Genomic DNA, 19,760 nt, shown 5'->3' on the forward strand with positions numbered 1-19,760 from the left:
ATTAATTCTTAGAGCTCTATAAATCTGAGAAACTACCTATTTTTGATAGTACCAGTATTCGTATGATAGTACCCACTCTCCAAGGGTAAGCAAACACTTTGCAGATTTGATAACTCTAAAATTAGTGAAGAAACTGAAATTGCGGCAATTAGAAAAGAATTTGGTATGCAAATTTCTGAGTGACCGTTGGATTCGGGTAGCTCCGACTCATTAGATGATTGGAAGCTTTCACTCGTGAAAATCTGACGCGTATGCGTGAGAAAACTAAGCAATGAACCGAAGGGAACACTGAACTATGGCCAGAATGTTGGGCCTGGCCCACGGAGCGGCGCGTTGCCACAACAGGGCGCCTAGCAGCGGCATTCAAGTTATTGAACAAATTCGTTGCCGGGGGGAGCCCTTTGTGACCCAATCAAGTCCCCCACTCTGAGGTCTTCATCGAATCAGATCCCAGCAGGCAGTTTTCCGATTAGTTTACCCACCCAGAACATTCACAGAAATAAGTGAAACTATATATTTTTTAGAGCAGAAAGATGAGTGCCCCGGAGTATCCTCCGGTCTTTGTGCGCAATGTGCAGCTGAATGTGGATCCCTCGGAGCGGCCCAAGCAGCCGGCGGGCTGTGCCCCAGCCTTCGACTCGAAAAGCACCGATTCTGAGCACACGGAGGAGGGCTGTGTGGAGCTGGAGAATGTCACGGTGAAGTTTCGCATCTCGGAGATGGATATCGTGGCCCAGGTCTATCCCAACTGCATGACTCTGGCCGAGGTCAAGCAGGACATATCGCGCAAGTTCGAGGTGGAGCCGAAGCTCCTGGTGCTCAGGCAGGAGAATCGCCCTCTGTGCGATTCCCTGCCCATCAATTCCACCAAGTTCGATGAGTTCGGGATACACGAGTTTCAGCTGGAGCTGCTCGTGCCCAAGGATATTGGGACAGAGCCAGCGCCCAAGCTGGATCTGGATGTCTACTACGAGTGAGTATACCATAGAGGGAATTCTCCTACGAATCTTCAAGCTGGAGATCTCGATCCCCAACAGCAAGCACCGCCTGGCGGACTTTATAACTGTCCACATTCCTGGCGAGGACACGGAGGATGGGCAGCCCAAAAACGTGGTGGTGGAGATTGTGAATGCTGCCATCATCAAGCCCTTTCTGTGTGGCTACAGGGACAGGGCCACCGGCAAAGAGTACCTAGATGCCTTCTCCCAGACCGGGCCCTACTTTGACAAGCGGAAGGCCAGGCGCTATTATTCAAGGGATACCCAGACCTGGGAGCCCAAGGAAAAGATTCTGGTGGGTGGATGAATTTCAAATGATCTGCTTGGCAGTTAATTTTTTTCCCTCCGAATCCCCTCTAGAACACAGCCCATGAGCAGTCTGTGCAATGCAATCTCGATGGCATCAATGTCCTGTACGTGTCGGCGGCCCACGATTTCACCATTGTTCCTGGCAAATACCAGACCTTCGCCCAGAAGGAACGCGCAGAGCGGAAGCTGGAGAAGATTCAGCTCATACAGCGCAACTGGCGTCGCTGGATCCTTTGGAAGTACATCCGCATTCGCGCCAAGGAGTATCGGTGAGTACTCGCCGAAGAGAAGACCCAAAAGAGTCCACATCTGATCCGATTCCTGTCCAGTCGCTTGGTGCGCAACCGCGAGGAGGAGGAAGAGCAATACGAAAAGTGCGTGGAGGAGCGTGTCGATCGCCAGAAGGAGATCAAGCAGTTCCCCCGCTCCAAGGACGACTTCGATCTGCTGTATGCCGAAATCGGTCGCTGGAAGCGGGCCGAGCTGAAGCGGATTGCTGCCCACTACGACGGACCTGCCCGCATCTCCGAGGTCAACATACTTTTGGACAAGGAGATCCAACTGCTGAATGGGGTGGAGCGGCAGCGCCGTCTGGTCTGCAAGTCCATGAAGGATTTTCGCATGGACCAGCTGCTCAAGAAGATAGGCAAGCCCATCGAATGGATTGGGTACAAGGACTGTAAGATCCATATGGATTTGCTGAGCACGCAGCGCGTTCGCTTCCTCACCGAAGTCTACAAGGATCTGCGAGTGCCACTTTCAAGAGATGTACGCCTGACCCTCGTACGTCGTGTTATGGAGATACTCATGGAGGAGACTTGCTTTCCCAACTTTCCTGAGGTTTGGCTGTGATCAATCGAATCATTTTACCCGAAATTACGGTGGTACCCTTCTTTAGCTGTTTGATCTGTTTGATCGCGAGAAGAATTTGCTGCTCTATGCAACGTCAAGCGATGTCGAAATTCTGCGAAAGCGCCAGAACATCCTCTTCTACGAGCTGATCAAGTTCCAGAAGAGCGAACAGAACAAACGTGAGTAGCAAAGGGTCCATCGAATCGATCACCACTAAGGAGTAACCTCCTTTCGCAGGGGCTCCCTCGCGCATGTGCATCGTGTGCAAGAAGGTCAAGGCATACAAGGACTTTGCCATACGCACGCGCCAGAGCCATGTGGATACCTGCAAGAGCTGCTACTACCTTAAGGTGGGCTATACCCTAATCCTCAGTTTTCTCAGGTGATTAATGGGATCTACCTCCAGCTGACGGCCACAGAGAACACGGTGTACCAATCTATACTGAGATGCGTGCAACGCGATGAGCGCAAACGCAAGTGTACCACATCCTTTGCCTTTGTTATGCAGTCGGACGATGTGCGTCATATCATTGACAAGATCTGGCATGGCCACTCGGCACTCAGCAAGACTGAGAGTCTCAACGAGTTGAGGTGAGTCGCGTGCCCAAGGGATAAGCCAATAGATCTAGCTTCGAGCTTCACTCTCTCTTTAGATTGCCGCGTTGGATCAAGAGTGACGACTGGGCCCCATGGAATTGTGTGTGTCTGACAGAGCGGGAGACCCGGGATCACTACAAGATCGAAGACATTGAGAAGGTGTACGACCCGAAGTTCATTTTGCATGTCGGCAATCGTCACATGTTGGCCCGAAGTCTGTTCCAAACGCTGGCAGCCGTGGCCATCGAGTTCCAGGAGACGGGACAGTGGTGGAAGGTTGGCATGAACCAGCAGCGCACCAGCAATTTGGATGCAGTCTAAAGGCAGCGTAACGTTTCTTATACACATGTACTTAATATATAGATATTCCATTGCTTAAATTAAAGGTTTAGTGAACATTCTAAGCCAGATGTTGTTTAGCCTTTAATTCAGCACCTAATTTTACATTTACAAAATTTAAACAATTTCAATTTCGATTAAACATTAAAAGGGAAGTTAAATAAACTACAAATGAAATTATTTGCTACTAACAATCGCCTTGAACTTTGCATCCAAGTACTGAACGCGCTTCAGTAGCTTGTCGCTGGTGCTGAACTCATTGTACGGCACTGGTATGACCTGGTAGCCACTCTTCTCCAGCAGATCGAATGTCAGGTTCGTCACTCCGCTGGCACTGCGATGCGTGCCATGGCAAATGTCATGGAAGTCAATCACCATTAGCGCCACCCTAGAAGACGATTTCATACGATTCATTAAATGCCAGTAAGATCCCCTGTAAATCTAGTGTATCTCACTTAATTGCATTTGCATTCTCCTTGTCCAACGGCAGAGGATTTCTATTGGCATCAAAGTGGCAAAGCGCATCTGGAAGAGGCTCGATTAAAAGAGAGTTTTGGTTTAGAAGAGAGCAATTCTTTTACCTATAAGAAAACCCATCTTGCTGTCCACCGACGTCTGTACATGGTTAGTGACCGGCAGAAGGCTCTTGAGAGCATCAAGCATGCCATTTACCAGAATTTGTTTCGTCTTCGTGTGGGCCATAGGTACTTGGTAAGCAGGACTATCAGCTGGCAGCAAAACACCCTTGTAATCTGTGGCCAGTAGCTGCGCATAACTATTTAGATTCAATAGCCTCATCTTGGAGACGGGTGTCAGGCCGGACTTGTCCTTTTCTAATTGCTCCAGAAATCCAGGACTAAGAAAAATAGCCAATCGGAGGATTAAATGATACATTTTTCCAAATAATCACTGATATGAAACGCACCTTAAAACCGAATCAAGATGCTTTTGTTCCACAAGGCCGAGCATGGCCAAGGACCAGACATAGCTTAACCATTCGGATTGCTTGGTGAAGTCTTCCCGCACAATGGATTTTGCAAGTTTATTGCTCACATCATCGAGCTGGGCACTCTTAAAGTTCAGCAAAGCCGATGTGAGGAAGTACGCGCTTAGATCTTGAGGGCGGCAGATTTCACTGTTCTTTACGAGCCACTGCGTCAGCGATTCCAAGATATCTAACAGATAGGACTCGTTAGTATACAATATACAACAATTTTACAATATTCTTCATGGACTAACCCAAATCTCGATAGCGCAAAATGCCTAAGCTGGTGAGTATGGATCCCACTACCGCGGACTTCTCCAAGTTCTTTGGCAGAGCTGCTTGCACATCAGCACAGACCTTGGCGCCCAGCACCGAGTCCTGGAAGTTCAGCGTGGACATTGCATACAGAACATCCGCCGACTGTTTCAGGTCCAAGGTCTCCGAGGCGCTGCTGATGTTGAAGGCCAGAGAGCGTAGCAGGGGAGTGCTACGTCGCTTCCGTTGGGCCAGAGTACTCATCACCTTGACCATTTGGGGAAGGCTGATGCTGGCTATCAGCTTGGCGGCCTCATCGTCTCCAGCCACGCCGAGCACCGTGTTCAGATCGTCCGTGCGGAAGCCGGAAATCCGTTTGGTGTTTCCGTTGACATCGCCGCTGTTTTTATTATTTCCGCCGCTATTCTTGGGCACAGTGCGGCCCAGCATGCGACAGATGCGCAAGAATCTGGTGTCATTCTCAAATTCAGATATCTTGACGCGGTCCACGGTGCTCCACTCGGCCAGTATCGAGACGATCCTCAGAGCATGCTTGCGCGAGAAGGCGTTGTTGTTTTCCGTTATGGCCAGCAGTCCGTTGACTGATTTCGCATTGACAATCCGGTCATCTATGCTGCTGGAGGCGGGAGTCTTCTTGTCATCCGTTGGGCTCTCGTTCCGCAGCGACTCGAATGCTGCAGCAACCAATTGGCCTGCAATTAAAGCGCTTCAGATTAGATCAATCCGATTGGACGGCCGACGTACCTTTTGGTTTCTTAGGATCCGTTGCCGGCGTGCGAGCTTCAGTCTCGCTCACCTCGGGTCCCTGACCAGTGGCCGCCGTAGCCAGTGGACCACTTGCCGACCGGACATTGCTGCTGTATGCGGCACGGCGGTATATCTGGGTGACAATACTGCCGGCAAAGCGTTGTAGTCCCAACATTTTCAGTTATGCTCCCAGCGGCGACGAATCTCACTCTTCACGCTGCAATTCCAAAGAAGTTTACATAACCTTTTTGTTTACATTTTTTTCAATCAAAACCAGCATGGCAGAGCAGTGCCAAGCCAACAGCAGGCGCTACACTGTACAATTATGAATATTTTCAGCAAAATCAGCCGTGTTTCATTTAATATTCCAGATATTTATTGAAAACTTTCCTATAAGACGTCGAGAATCCCAGATGACGGCAGCGGCAGCTGATTGAAGAAGTGCTGCCACCAGGGCTGCAAGACCATCGATGATCCATCGAAATCCTCATCGAAACTACAAGGGTGGTGTGCAATTAAATAGGCTCAATGGGCTCAATAAGATCCACTATTAGAGCGGGTCTATATCCTTCGATGCTCCAAGAATTGGTAATTAATTACTGAGTCGGACTGTGATATTTTGTCCAAAAATATGATCCTCCGCACAAACTAAAATTTAATTCTCTCAAGCGGCATATCGATGGTCGAAAACAACCATCGAACCTATCGATAGTTCCATCGATGCTTTTGCAGCCCTAAAAGACAGCTCACCAAAAATTTTGCTGCTGTGATTTTATTTAATTTTGGTTTAAATTTTACATTTTTGTTTGTCAGAACTACACGCGGAGTGCGCAAGATCAGCACCTAGAGCAGCAGTAAATCACAGTGCGAATTTCCATGCAAAAACACATCTCATTAGCAGACGCACACACAAAAACAACAACGAAAACGAGTTCGAGTTCGTGCTGTAGTTAAATTTTTCAGCCAGCAGCCAATCCAGTGTACGGTTTGATTGTGTGAAAAATTCCAGAGGATAAAATTGCTTCAAAATGGTTGATAAATTTATAAGCATGTGGAAAGTGCGCGAATTGGCGGACAAAGTGTAAGTTGCGTATAGATAGTGATAATGATGGTACATACACATGCACTCAAGATAATGAAACGGTGTGTACAACATTCTCTTTGAGTAAATGGAGGAGACACTCCCACGCCCCTACACTTTCTTACCCACCCCCACTCCATCCCCATTACACTTGAGCGGACAGGTGCTAATATTTGATTTTCGTGCCCGAAAGGGAATTAGGCTTAGACGTTCTCCTAATTTATGGGGAATAGTCATTCAAGATGCATTTTTGGTGTTGGATTGTGGCCGTGTCTGTTGCTGCTTTCAAGGTTGTTCGTAATTCCAAAATGAGCTCAACTCGGAGCCACATAAACACAAAGCCATTCCCATACACAGGCCAGCAGCAGTGTGTGTGTGTGTGTGTGTGTGTGTGTGTGTGTGTGATGCTTTATCAAGAAAACATTTTGCTTGCCTTCCGCTGCCCAAATATAACAGAAATGTATTTCCACCTGTGTTAACACTTCCAGTTCCAGTCTGGTCTGCCTCTGCGTTGACTTTCCAGTGAAATTTCTGTTTTGCCATCAACGTATTAATTACTTTTTGCTGCTGCCCCGTGCGTGTTTTCCACACACCTGTGGGTGGCACGAGTGTGTGTTCCGTCCCCCAAATGTGGCGATCGTTTCCCCTACCCCTGCCTTCCGTTCCACATAATTGAACCCAAGTTGCAGGCATGGCACTGTGAGGGCTACTACTTTTCCTGCTAGCACTGTCCGGTGCTGGTACACTGTGGCTTATCTAGAAATTGATAAGGGCCTCTGGCCCAGTTGCGACAATTAACACTTGCTCGCGCTCCCATCACGTTTCGAATGTCATACCGAAGCCATGTTTGCTTCAGCTTATCGTAACAGCTTGAAGCCCCCGCTGGCACATCGTATTTCTTAAGTTTTGCAATGACCAGCCCCTCTGCTTGCCCCCCGCAGCACCAATGTCGTGATGAACTACACCGAGACGGAGGGAAAGGTGCGGGAGGCCACCAACGACGATCCCTGGGGACCCACGGGGCCGCTCATGCAGGAGCTGGCCTACGCCACCTTCTCCTACGAGACGTTCCCGGAAGTCATGTCTATGCTGTGGAAGCGCATGCTGCAGGATAACAAGACAAACTGGCGACGAACCTACAAGGTAAATCCGTTCGTGTGCTCCAATTGGATTAAGCTAATTACAATGCGAAATCCCTAATTACAGAGTCTTCTCCTGCTTAACTATTTGGTGCGCAATGGGTCGGAGCGCGTGGTGACATCATCGCGGGAGCACATCTACGATCTGCGCTCGTTGGAGAACTACACTTTCACCGACGAGGGCGGCAAAGATCAGGGTATTAATGTTAGGCATAAGGTACGAGAGCTTATAGACTTCATTCAGGATGATGATCGCTTGCGCGAGGAGCGCAAAAAGGCGAAAAAGAACAAGGACAAGTACATCGGCATGAGCAGCGATGCCATGGGCATGCGTGGCTCCAGTGGATATAGCGGCTATAGTGGAGGCGGTGGTGGTGGCGGCGGCGGAAGTGGGGGCTACAACGATGGAGACTGGCGCACAAATCGTGGCGACAATTGGTGTAAGTATATCACAATCGATGGGTAATGGAACAGATATTGATTGCCGCCGTTGCAGACTCCGACAAGTCGGCCGGTGATCGGTACGAAGATGAAGATACTCATTACGATGGAGAGCGCGAGGGCTCTGACAGCGACTCCCCGAGTCCCAGGTAGGTGTTCAATCAATATTCACAAACATTTAGACGGCAGCTAGCCATGGTTCTCTTCTTTCAGGCGAAACTATCGCTACAATGATCGGGCAAGTCCCGCCGAAGTGGCCACCGAGACCAGCAAAGCGCCCAACCTCAACATGAACATCCGTACAGCCAAGACCGTCGTCAGCTCGCCAGTGACCAAGCAGCCGGGTTCGGCATCGGCTTCATCTGGTGCGGCCAAGCCGGCGCCATCGCAGAAGAAGATCGATCTGGGTGCGGCAGCCACCTTTGGCAAGCAGCCGCCGAGCAGCGCCGCTGGCATTCACTCGCCCACGCACCGCGACACACCCACCAGCCTAGATCTTATGGGCGGCGGCTCACCCAGCAGCAGCCGCAGCAATATCCAGAACAACAATACACAAAGCAATAACGATCTGCTGGATGATCTGTTCAAGACCTGTGCCACAACGCCAGAGAAGACTCTGAACAGCGCAGCTGTCATTGTGAACGACGATGACGACTTCAATCCGCGTGCTCCGGAAGCCGGACAACAGGAGTTTGGTGATTTTGCGTCTGCGTTTGGGGGCAGCTCATCGGCTCCCGTCAGCGAGCCGCCGTCGACGGGCATACTCCCAGCGGCCAGCAATGATGAATTTGCCGACTTTGCCGCATTCCAAGGCTCAACGACATCGACCTCGGCGCTGGATGGCAATCTGTTGAAGACAGCGACGCCAGCGAACGACTCCTTTGACTTGTTCAATGCGGCTTCGCCTCCAGCAGCAGCGGCAGCAACAGGGGGAACGGCCACAGATCTTCTGGCTGGACTGGGGGATCTGTCGATACACCAAAGCATGCCCATGGGTGAGTTTTAACGTAGTTTAGATTAAGATTATGAGTTAGACCTAGACTAGAGTTAGGCTTAGGCTTAGGATCGGCGATTCGAGTATGTACGAGAGTATTTAGGAAACGTTGCATGTCGGCGCGCCCCTTGGAGCTTGACTAGAGCCCATATCTCTAGCTCGGGCTCCCCCCCCCCACACACACAAACACACACTACACTCTCCTCCACATAAACGGCAACATATTCCAATCGGATGCACTCGTTCTCTTCTCTCATTCTCTCTCGCAGCAGCAGCTGTTGAAATGCAGTTGGTAGCCACTAACCAGCAGTCGCTGCCGCTTCCCCCACCGCCGGAGTGGGTGCATCAGGCCCTCACTAGGGCTGTAAAAGATCTGCATGATCTGGGGCAGGTTGAGAGCACATCAGATGCCGCCCTGGTTGCTGCCACTCTGCAGAAACTACACACCTTGAATGCCCTCCCAGGATATGCCACGCCCGAGCTGCTGGTGGGACTCGATCGTCAGGCATTCGATTGGACTGCGCTGGTGGCCAATGGCGAGTACTCGGCTCTGCTGAGCCAGCTAGTTGGATTGTTCAGCCCGGACTGGCCAGAGCCCACGCGCGATTTGGATGTCCTCAATGTGCTGCGGATGGACCACAGCTTTCCGTATACACAGGTGGCCTTTGAGACGCTGCACAGGCAGCTGGATAGACTGCCGGGCACAATCAGCTCTCTGTTTGGAGCTCTGCTGCAGGATGAGGGTCTGCTGTCCATTAGTTTGCTGCACATCTCGCGCCAGAGGGCTGTGCTGATGCAGCGCTTCGCTCGCACTATTAAGGTGATGCCCGAGAGACTGGTGGAGGAGCACGATGCCCAGGTCAGGCAGTTCATTCAGCTGATCATTGGACTGCCGTCTGAGGTGGCCAACCGCTTGGGCCGCCAGCTGCCGGCGATGTATGCCCCCGCGCGATATGGACATCTGCTGCTACGACAGTGGCTGAGGTCCCTGCACTTTGTGCTGCAATGCGAGGACAGCTCGGAATACTTTGACTTGTCGCCGTACTCGTGGCTGCTCTCGCAGCTGGTCAACCATTTCCATGATGCCGCCACCTTGGAGGAGCTCCTGCTTGTGCTGAAGGACTATGCAGTGGCCCCCAGTGGTCGAAGAGTGGTAGAGTCCATCCTGCTTGAGCTGGAGCCTGCAGCCTGCCTAAAGGTGGCTCAGTCTGCCCTTTCGGCCCAACTCAATCTGTATGTGCTGCTCGGACCGGCTGCCCTGGATGTTGCCCCCCACTGGAGGCACTGCCTGCTGCAGAAGCTGCCCCTCCAGCGGACGCCCAGCGAAAACAAACAGCTCTTCCCACTGGTGTCCTACCTGCACGCCGTGGCTCCCGCCGAGCTGCAGGTGCTCTTCAATCAGCTGCTTGGGATCTGGTCGAAGCGCATCTCCCTGCAGAAGCTGAGCGGCCAGGAGCACTTGGCCATATCCAAGCTGCTAGTCCTCTCCGGGAAGTGCCTGTGCAAGGGACTGGAGGTGGGTCTGGACAGCAAGCGGCAGCTGCACGACGGCCTGAGCCATCATCTGGAGTCGCCGGATGCCCTGCAGCGGCACGTGGGAATGAAGACAGTGGAGCTGCTGTTCAACTTTATGGAGCAGCCTGATTGCAAGGACGAGGATCGCCTGCGCTTCAACTACGATTTCATGCGGGAGACGCCCCAATGGCACATTTTCGAGGAGTTCGATGAGTTGGCTCTGTTCGAGTGCCCCCGCAAGACGGAGTTGGACGAAAGACCCAGTCCAGAGCATGTCAAGCAATTGGAATCACATCTACGGCAATTCATGGGCAGTCTAGAGGAAGAAAGAACCGTTCAGATCCCAATAGAGCCGAAGGACAAGCCGTCGGTGATAAAAGAGAATCTCAAAATGCAGTTGGACTCGGATGATGAGCCGCCATTGGACTCGGACGACGATGACGATCTGAAACCGTACGACATGTCGAATGACATCTCCGCCACCATCGAGCAGCGACCCAAGTTCCTGCTGGACCTGCTGCAGCTCCTTCGCTCCAGGTGCGAGAACTATCAGGTCTTTGAAGGAGCTCTGGGCACAGCCGAACAGCTCATCCGCGGCCAGCTGGCCAGGCACGATGCCAAACTGGCCCTGGACCTCATTCGGCTGTTTATCACCCTGGAAATGCAGTTCTATTTCGAGGACTTTGAGCGCACGCAGTTCAACTGCTGCGTGGCCATCTGTGTCGCCCATCCCGGCCCCTGCGCGGAGTACTTGTGCCGACAGTTTCACACTGACAACTCCTGCTATGCGGCCAACGTGCGCATCCTGATCCTCCAGGTATTGGCAGCAGCGGCCAAGGAAATTTCAGGCGACAATCACCAAACAGATGAGAGTGTATCGTTGGACATTGTATCGCCGGCTGCCAAGCAGCCGCGCAAGTTTCAACTGCAACACGAGGAAGACAGTCCAGCGGTGCGTCTGGCTGCCGCCCAGCGGATCATACGCGAGCGCCTGCGGGCAAAGACGAGGCGGTATTTCAGCAAACCCAAGACCCTAGTGGGACAGCAGCAGGAGCGGACGAACCCTTACCATCCCGTGGCCGGAACGTTCTTCTTCAGCCTGGTGCGTGGCCAGCGCACCCGCCAGATGCTGTACGTGAAGTACGAGGATATTGCGCACAACATTGATACCCAGCTGCTGGTCAATCTGTTGCACACGCTGTCCGTGCTGGTGATGTGCTCGCAGAACTGTACGCTGCTGCCGATGATGACCGGCGAGATCTTCGATCTGTGCGCCTTTGTGCGCTTCAATGCCGAGGCCCGCGTTCGAGCGGCCACGCTGCAGCTGATTGGTATTGCTCTGGTCACCACCCCCGGCCAGGTGCTGACCCAGCACTTTGCCGAATCGCTGATTGAGCTCGAGCGCTGGCTGGAGGACTTCGTACGCTTTCCCTTGGTCGGCGGCGAGACCTCGGAGGAGTGCCGCGACCTGGCCCAGCAAATACTGAGCACATGCTACAAGCTCTTCGACACAGCGGCCATGGAGCAGGCATCTTAGGATCTTAAGATATACATATGAATTCCTCCCAGAAACATGCTGTCCTTAACATTTCATAATTTGTAGTATTAAGCTGATATAAATAGCATATGTGTAACTCTTGGAACTGTCTTTATGTATTCCGAAGCTTGCCAAAAAACTAAAGCCATTGTACTAAAGCAGGTACTATATACAGATCAACAGATTGATTTCATTTCAACTATGTATGTTCTTTTATTTATTTGTTTTCTTTCCTCCCACACTGCATATATGCATAAACACACAAATCGGATATGATTTCGTTCGTTACCAAAAAACATACTACATTCCTTCAATTGCGATCGATTGCGAAAAGCATTTCTCAATATTCCGGGCATTGTGTCGCAGCCGCAGCCGCAGCCGCGGATGCACTAGGTAAACGATAAAACAGAACAAAACAATCAATCTAGAGCAACAGCAGCAGCAGCAACTGTACTACTCTACCTGTAACCAAGATACGAACTATCTATCGTATTCGTATCTTTTGTTTATGTAATTTGCACGCGACAACTTGTTTTTGCTGCGCCTGTGCTCATCAATGCTTCCAGTAGTAGATCACATCACCCAGTAGTCGCACAAAAGTCTATTCGACGCCACAGTCACAGTCACAGCCACAGCCACACATACACACAAGCTTCTTTTGTAAAACCTATATCCATTCTATGAGGCAAACACTATAACATTTGACTATATTCCATCCGCTCTTTTCAGACAATATGTTGCCGCCCATTGCCGCCGTCACGGGCAATAATCTGCTGCAGCCCATGTCCATATCCAACAATAATAAGACCACAAACGGAGGAGCTGGGGGCGCTGCCACAGCGGCGGCCAGTGCCGCCGCCCAGGCAGCCAATGTGGGTGCCACCTGGTCGGGCAATCTGAAGGCCGGGAACCTCAACATTGATCTGGACAATCTTCTGATGAGCAAAGCGGGCAAATCCAATGCGCCCGCTCTTTCGATGAATGCATTAAAGACACAGAGTCCGGCCAAGACCCAGGTGCCGTTGAATATCCAAACGACCGGGGGCGGCGGTTTTACTGGCCTCTCGCCCCTGACCAGTCCCAATCTGTTCGGGGCGCAGCAGCCACAGTCAAACATTCCACAGAACCAAGCAGCATTTGCCAACTTCGGAGCGTTCCAGCAGCAGCCGTCACAGAACCACAGCAATAATAATAATAATAATATTAACAACAATGGCAGCGCGTCGGCTTTTGATTTGTTTCAATGATATTGTTTAGCTTAATTAACTATTCCCCCCTATACACCCAGAACCTTCCTTCCGCACTTTCCACGCACTTTCCGCACATTTCCACGCTGCACGAGTCACTTGTGTCTTCTATCTATCCCGGTCCCTGGATGTATAAAGTTTAAGGAGCGTCAGTGCTTGTTTCTAGATTGATTGTTAAACAAATGGCAGTTCCAGTCTTTGCCCTGCCCTCTACTTCCTTCCTTACGATACTAACCCTACGATCACGATCACATATGAATTCTGCATCCGTCCCATGTGTCCACTCGGAATTTTTGAATGAATGTTGTCATGAAATGCAATAAGTAATACAGAAAGGAAACGAAATATAAATGGTTGTACCAAATGGATATGTTAGCACAACACTCTTGGACGGACGGCCGATCGATCCAATCCATCATTGAAATTGTTAAACAAAAAAATACTATCAATAATGAAATCAAACAATGTTTAGCAATAGTTAATGTTACGATGTGTCTGTATATAAAAATTGTATGTAAAACAAATTATGAAATATAAAAAAATTGAAAACAACAGTCCACTAAATGCATATATTCCAGGTGCTCGTTCCGTTTACTATTCCATGTCGTACTAAAGTGCTCCTATTTCTTTCATTGCTTGGAGATTTAACGCCAGCCAAATGCATAATCCAGTGCAATCAGAATCCCCGAATATCCAAAAACAAAACACATGTCGTGTCCTGTTCAACTCGAGACTGGGACCGACTGAGGCTCGGTCCCAGGAATCCAAAAACAAAGGTTTTTTTCTGAGGGAATACCCTGAGTAATTGTTTATTGAAATTGAAGTGCCAACTAAATGAAAATACAGAAGAAAATTGTGTATAAAGTAAAACCATATTGGGAACCTAAAACTAAGCTGAATGTTAAGGTGGGGGTGTGGTCATTACGCCTCCACGGCTTCCTTGTTTTTGTTCTTCTTTTTCTTCTTCTTCTTGGGCTCACCGTCATCATTACCATTGCCATTGTCGGCTGCCTCGGCGGCGGCTCCATTGCCATTGCTGAAGCCATTCGCCTCGGTCTCGTCCTCGCCAGCTCCGCGCTTCTTCTTCTTGTTCTTCTTTTTCTCGGACTGGGGAGCCGCTGTCCCGTTGGCGCCCGCTTCCTGGCCAGCCGCCTCGATGGCCTCCTTCATGACTTCGATATTTTTGCGCGGCACATCGCCCGACTCGTAGAACTTGAGCCTATCTTCGACCTGCTGTTTCAGTGACTCGCCAAACACGCTGGTCGGCTGATCCAGGAAGCAATCAATACGGGATGCAATCGAGCATTTGTTGGCCAGGAAACGCGAAATGCGTCCCTTGTTCTTGAGGCCAGCCCGTCCAATGAACGACGAGTGATAGATCAAACCGTACTTGGGGGTATTGGAGCGGGTCTTGAGGGCGCGGAAGAGCGCCTTCTCAGCGCCCAGAATTTGTACTGTCGATGCAGGGTATTTGGCCAAATTGGTCAGACTGCCGGCATGCGAGATGAGGCGAGCACCGACCTGATCACCAATCAGGGACTGCAGATTGGGTGCTACCAGGTTCATTTTGTTGTGCAAATAGGTGGACAGCTTCTTGCGGTATTCGGAAAGCTTGACAACGCGCTCTGCGAACAGCTCAATGTTCATCAGATCCACAATGGAGATGTCCATGCCCATGGACATCTTTGCGGCATCAATGATGGCCTGGGCCTTGGCCGAGTCCATAACAATCTTCTCAAGGTCCTCAAGCAGGTCTTGGGTCAAGTTCTTGCGATCCTTAATGAATTTGGCGGCCTTGGCGAACATGTAGTTGTCGGGAACAATTTTGACCAGTTCTGGGAAGTGGTAGGAGTACCACTCGCGTATCCGCATAGAGAACGTGTTCACATCCTTGTCCAACTGATCCAGCAAGGCAATCGACTGAATGATCATGTTGTCGGAACGATGGACGTTAAACTTGACCTTGGCACGCGAGTAGCTGTGGCCCAGACCCAGCTGTGCAACACCAGCAGACTGTTCGGTGAATCCTGCGGGAGGTTGAGGAAGAGTTAGGCACAAGGATAGCTTTTATTAGATCTTGAATTTATACCTTTGACCAGCTTGGCAAAGTGGAAGCGCACACCACGCAGGATCTCAGGCACGACACCAACTTGGCTGCACTGCACACCAATTGCTTCGGTGATGGCAGCTCCCAGCTTCGCATCGGCTATGCCGAGCGTGCACTTCTTCTTCTTCAGCTTGGCGAAGAAGTCATCAAGGAAATGCAGCAAGTCCTGGGGCACAATGCCCTCGGAAATGGCATTGATATTCTCCAAGGCGGCAATGGCCGTTTTGAAGGGAGCAAAGCCAGCCAATTTCACAATCGAATTGAACTTGGCGAAGTCCGTGACGGAGGACTCCACCTGGGGAAGGAACATGGAGACCTCCTCAAACTCCTTGACGGAGAAGACCGAGAAGCCTGCTGCATGTTCGTACAGAACATACAGGATCGACTGGAAGGGGGAAAATGGGACATATAATCAATTTTGATGGGCTGGCGGTGGCAGCACATGTGTTTTGGGGGTGCTCCACTCGATGCTTGTCTTTAGGTTAGTTCTATTTGTCTGGTTTCATCACTTTTGCACATCTTTCATTACACTATTGATTATGAACGATTAAGAGTTGCATATTTACCATATTTAGGCCGTAAATATGCCTTCTTTAAGTTGAAATTAAAATTATCCACGCAAGATGCTCCTACAGTTGTTTTTCCACGTGCTTTGAAATATCAGTGTGTACACACGTTCGAAATGCGGTATATATCGATATCAATGTACCGATATATTTTTATTTAATGATATATTTTTGGGTGATATATTTATTGAGGAAAATACAACTCTCACTATTTCATTTTCAACGTTTTATAGAAATCCAATAAAAGCAAGTATTAAAAATAAGTCAGTTAAGTAGAAATTGATTCATTAATCGGATAAAACTATGTGGGCATGGCTAAATGTTCTATATAGCTGAGAATATTCCACGGAAGATAAAAACGGAGGAATATGTACAATAGAACTTGAATTCGCTAGTATATTTACGATATATTTTTTAAATGAGACGGTATGTTTCGGTATATTTCTGAGGGTCGGACGGTATGTTTTAACGATAAATCCGCGATCACACTGATTCTCTGCCGGTTTGTTTGTGTTTGAAAAAATTTAAATATTACTTATAATTAATAATAAATAGCTTATAAGTGACTGCAAGTAGTTGCACAGATGTCGCACTTTAGTACCACCCGCGTTAGCTCTTTCAACGAATATTTCCTCAACGAGAACGAGCAGGATCCCAATGCCGTGCTCATGGAGCTCGACAAGGGCCTCCGGAGCTCTAAGCAGGGAATCCAATGCGAGTCCATTGTGCGGTTCCCTCGTCTCTTCGAGAAGTATCCATTTCCCATTCTGATCAACTCGTCGTTCATCAAGCTGGCGGAGTTCTTTGTGAGTGGCTCGAATCTATTGCGATTCTGGATACTCCGTGTCTGCCAGCAGAGCGAAAACCACCTGGACAAGATCCTCAACATCGACAACTTTGTGCGCCGCATCTTTATGGTGATGCACTCGAACGATCCTGTGGCACGCGCCCTGCTCTTGCGCACCCTGGGCGCCGTCTCCCGCGTGATCCCCGAGAAGCAACAAGTGCACCATGCTATACGTCGTGCCCTTGACAGCCACGACACCGTGGAAGTGGAGGCTGCCATCTATGCCAGCAGCTGCTTTGCCGCCCAGTCCAGCTCCTTCGCCATCAGCATGTGCGCCAAGATATCGGACATGATCGAGTCACTGCAGGTGCCAGTGCCCATGAAGCTGTTGCTCATCCCAGTGCTGCGGCACATGCATCACGATGCCAATACCGCCGCACTGGTCAACAAACTCTGCATGGATCTGCTGCCCAAGTATCCCGCGCAGAGTTTTGTGGTGGCCATCATCGATACCCTCACACAATTATCCTCCCGCACCTTGGTGGGCGTTCCCGGGCAGCTCGAGGTGCTGCTGGACTTTATGCAAGATTTGCGGACGCTAGTTCGCATCCAGGTGCTGCGCTCCTTCAACGAACTAGCCGGCAAGAAGAGTGTCCACGCTTGGCCCAAGCCTGTCCTTAAGGCTCTGATTAGTAAGTTCGAGACCTGCATCAGTTCGCACGAGCAGTTTCTTTTCCTTTCGATTCTCGTCAAGTTGAGCGAGTGTCCGCTCACGTGCCAACAGCTGCTGCGGGAGCATCGGGTCGCCCTGCTCCGAATCTGCATCCAGAGCATGAGCAAGCTGGACGACTATACGACGGCCACTCAGGCTATGGCGGTCCTCTCCGTTCTGGCGGCGTTCGGCACTGCGCAGGAGAGCCAAGTGGATGATATTCTGCATACTGTAAGTCTTCACATCGAAGGCCTGCTCCTGTGCACGGCCAGGAGAGCCGACTGTCTACGTCACTTGCGACGTGTGCTGGCATATGGCATAAGGATTAGCCAGGCGAATGCCGAATTTGGAGCGACATTCATTGAGATAGTCAGCAATACCCTGGGTGACAATGTCGTCTATCCCCAAGCCAATGCGGAGCTCATATGCGAGGCTCTGGTGCGTCTCTGCGAGCATTTCCAGCTCCGTAAATATGCATTCACAACATCCGAGGGACTGGAGGAAGGTGACGACAATGCCATGGACACCGACGAACCGTCGCCACCAAAGGTAGAATGCAGGAAATGTATGAGGAGCATTCACTAATTCTATCCACTTTTAGGTTAATCCCATGCTAGCCAGAATGCCGATTATTTTGCACAAACTGAACAAGCTGATCGACTCGGAGGATGCTGAGCAACACTTGCGCACGATTGAAATCCTCAGTGTCCTGGTATTTCAGACCACAATGGGGTGCTATCTGCCCCTGAAGGTGGTGCAATGCTTCGAGAAGTGCCTGGATAAACTCAATTGCTGGACATTGTACAAGATTGCACGAAGCGCGAGTCGTTATGGGCATCACTATGTGGCCGCGCACATTTACACGAGCATTTCAGAGATCGTGATAAACGACCAAATGCACTACTTCCTCGTCACGCTCTCGCAGATCTCGCAGGCAGAGTGTATTCTAAATTATGGCCTGGATTACGCCCACATGAGGGACAACTATGCTCCGACGGCGGCGCCAGAGCCGTTGATACCGCTGATGAAACGGCTGGAGGCAGCCTGCAACCTCTACCAGATGGCGCGAGTCAGTATGCGAGCCTGCTCCTCGATCCAGTATGCGATCTCCTTTCCGCAGGAGTACCTCAAGATCCGAGCCCAGTTCCTGCAGACCCTGCACTTGGTGGTGACCGTAAAGAATGCCCAGGTCATTGTACCACCGCCGGCAATCGCTGGCAGCTTGGCCCAGAACTCGAGGGACTATTTGCAAAAGTTTGGACACGTCACAAATCAGCTGCGAAAGTTGGTCAAGTCCTTGAAGGCCTGCGAGGAGACGCATGCCCGTCTCTATAAGTCGTCTTTTGATGCGGACAACGTAACGCTGGAGTTCTTGGAGGTTGCCGAGTTTCAGTGTGGGCTCCTTGCCCACATCATCGAGTCAATTTGTTACGCCACGCCACCAGAGCCACCAGTCTTCCTGACCACCGGCGAGCACCCGGAGACCCGATTCTTTGCCGCCAGCTGCAGGCGCATGGAGCTGATGCATAAGAACCTTCCCGAGGAGTTGCCCAACGCCAAGACCATCAGCAACCGCCATCTGGACGTAATTGTTGCTCAAATCGAGATAATTACCAAAACACCGCTCTGCCTGCCGCGCTATTTCTTCCAGATTCTCCAGTCTACGCAGATAAAGCTGTCGGTTAGCCCACAGCCACGTAGTGCCACCGAACCCGTCAACGTTCAGTCGGGCAGTAATCTGGTGATTAAGGTCGAGGGAGTCCTGCAACAGGCTGGCTCCAAACAGGTCAAGCACTTCCGGCGTGTGGAGTCCGTGCAGTTGAGCCTTACGTCCCAGCTGGTAACGCCGCCACCACGTTGCGGTAGCGAGCTGCAGAAGACCGGCACCAGTGACACCGTCACCCTGAACCAGATCGTCAAGCCGCAACGCGACTTTCTCTCCGGCAGCTTTCTACTGCCCATATCGAGCGGTGGTCACTTCCAGGTGACGCTGGAAACGTTCGTTGTCGATGAGCACGGCACTATTTGGTGCACTGGCCCCAAATCTTCCATGATGGTACGTGTCCTGGAGGATCCCTCAAAACCTACAGCACCAACGCCCAGCACTTCTCAGGCAGTAGGTGCGGCGAGAAGGTTTTAGATGTACATATGTAAACTTTGGTTAAAATGTTTGTTATAATTAAAAGCTTAATGCTTTAAATGCTCTTTCAGATTTAAAATAATTATCAAAGTATTTATTAAAAAAATGCTTTCTCCGACAGACCTCGCTTGGCGCGCAACTTTTAAAATAACCAAAGCAAGTGCTGTTTAGGGGAAAGATATTGTGCGGTTTTTTTTTGCATCCAAAGATAAATGATAGGGCGGACCTACAAGAGTAATTATTATTATTATTATAATTGGTATTATTTTCGGCGGTTTAACTAAAGTTGTTATCCAGTTTAAACAAAGGGGTTTTAAGTGGGCTAAGTTCGATTTTTCACCTTACGAGACGCTATGTTATTGTTGAGGAACCAAAATTGGGGCAACAAAAT

General features: G+C 50.2%; 5 protein-coding genes across 6 annotated transcripts; 3 read left to right on the plus strand and 2 right to left on the minus strand.

Annotated features, from left to right (window-relative positions):
* The first annotated feature begins 458 nt into the window (after positions 1–458).
* On the plus strand, positions 459–3,097 carry LOC108155728 (IQ and ubiquitin-like domain-containing protein). The gene is made up of 8 exons (XM_017286737.2): positions 459–973; positions 1,038–1,293; positions 1,359–1,576; positions 1,637–2,147; positions 2,206–2,338; positions 2,397–2,509; positions 2,566–2,750; positions 2,813–3,097. The coding sequence occupies exons 1-8, from the start codon at positions 534–536 to the stop codon at positions 3,075–3,077; spliced, it is 2,121 nt and encodes a 706-aa protein (XP_017142226.1). The 5' UTR covers positions 459–533; the 3' UTR covers positions 3,078–3,097.
* Positions 3,098–3,166: 69 nt separating this feature from the next.
* Positions 3,167–5,582, minus strand: LOC108155729 (FAST kinase domain-containing protein 4). The gene is made up of 7 exons (XM_017286738.2): positions 5,494–5,582; positions 5,101–5,320; positions 4,335–5,048; positions 4,021–4,270; positions 3,677–3,951; positions 3,551–3,620; positions 3,167–3,483 (listed from the first exon to the last, which is right to left on the minus strand). The coding sequence occupies exons 2-7, from the start codon at positions 5,276–5,278 to the stop codon at positions 3,273–3,275; spliced, it is 1,698 nt and encodes a 565-aa protein (XP_017142227.1). The 5' UTR covers positions 5,279–5,320; positions 5,494–5,582; the 3' UTR covers positions 3,167–3,272.
* Positions 5,583–5,804: 222 nt separating this feature from the next.
* LOC108155727 (clathrin interactor 1) lies at positions 5,805–13,528 on the plus strand. 2 transcript variants are annotated; one of them, XM_017286735.2, is made up of 6 exons: positions 5,805–6,184; positions 7,126–7,327; positions 7,391–7,763; positions 7,820–7,913; positions 7,978–8,759; positions 9,028–12,012. In XM_017286735.2, the coding sequence occupies exons 1-6, from the start codon at positions 6,132–6,134 to the stop codon at positions 11,808–11,810; spliced, it is 4,287 nt and encodes a 1,428-aa protein (XP_017142224.1). In that variant the 5' UTR covers positions 5,805–6,131; the 3' UTR covers positions 11,811–12,012. The 2 variants fall into 2 exon arrangements, with proteins under 2 accessions (XP_017142224.1, XP_017142225.1); XM_017286736.2 differs by lacking the exon at positions 9,028–12,012 and adding an exon at positions 12,540–13,528 and having other exon boundaries at positions 5,827–6,184.
* A 301-nt stretch (positions 13,529–13,829) lies between these two features.
* On the minus strand, positions 13,830–15,840 carry LOC108155730 (nucleolar protein 56). Its single transcript, XM_017286739.2, has 3 exons — positions 15,731–15,840; positions 15,147–15,549; positions 13,830–15,084 (listed from the first exon to the last, which is right to left on the minus strand). Exons 1-3 carry the CDS (start codon positions 15,731–15,733, stop codon positions 13,979–13,981), a joined length of 1,512 nt encoding a protein of 503 aa, XP_017142228.1. The 5' UTR covers positions 15,734–15,840; the 3' UTR covers positions 13,830–13,978.
* A 321-nt stretch (positions 15,841–16,161) lies between these two features.
* Positions 16,162–19,462, plus strand: LOC117187411 (integrator complex subunit 7-like). The gene is made up of 2 exons (XM_033390036.1): positions 16,162–17,778; positions 17,831–19,462. Exons 1-2 carry the CDS (start codon positions 16,315–16,317, stop codon positions 19,367–19,369), a joined length of 3,003 nt encoding a protein of 1,000 aa, XP_033245927.1. The 5' UTR covers positions 16,162–16,314; the 3' UTR covers positions 19,370–19,462.
* Positions 19,463–19,760: the final 298 nt, after the last annotated feature.

The sequence above is a fragment of the Drosophila miranda genome, chromosome 2 (genome assembly GCF_003369915.1).
Source record: "Drosophila miranda strain MSH22 chromosome 2, D.miranda_PacBio2.1, whole genome shotgun sequence".
Taxonomy (NCBI): Eukaryota; Metazoa; Arthropoda; class Insecta; order Diptera; family Drosophilidae; genus Drosophila; species Drosophila miranda.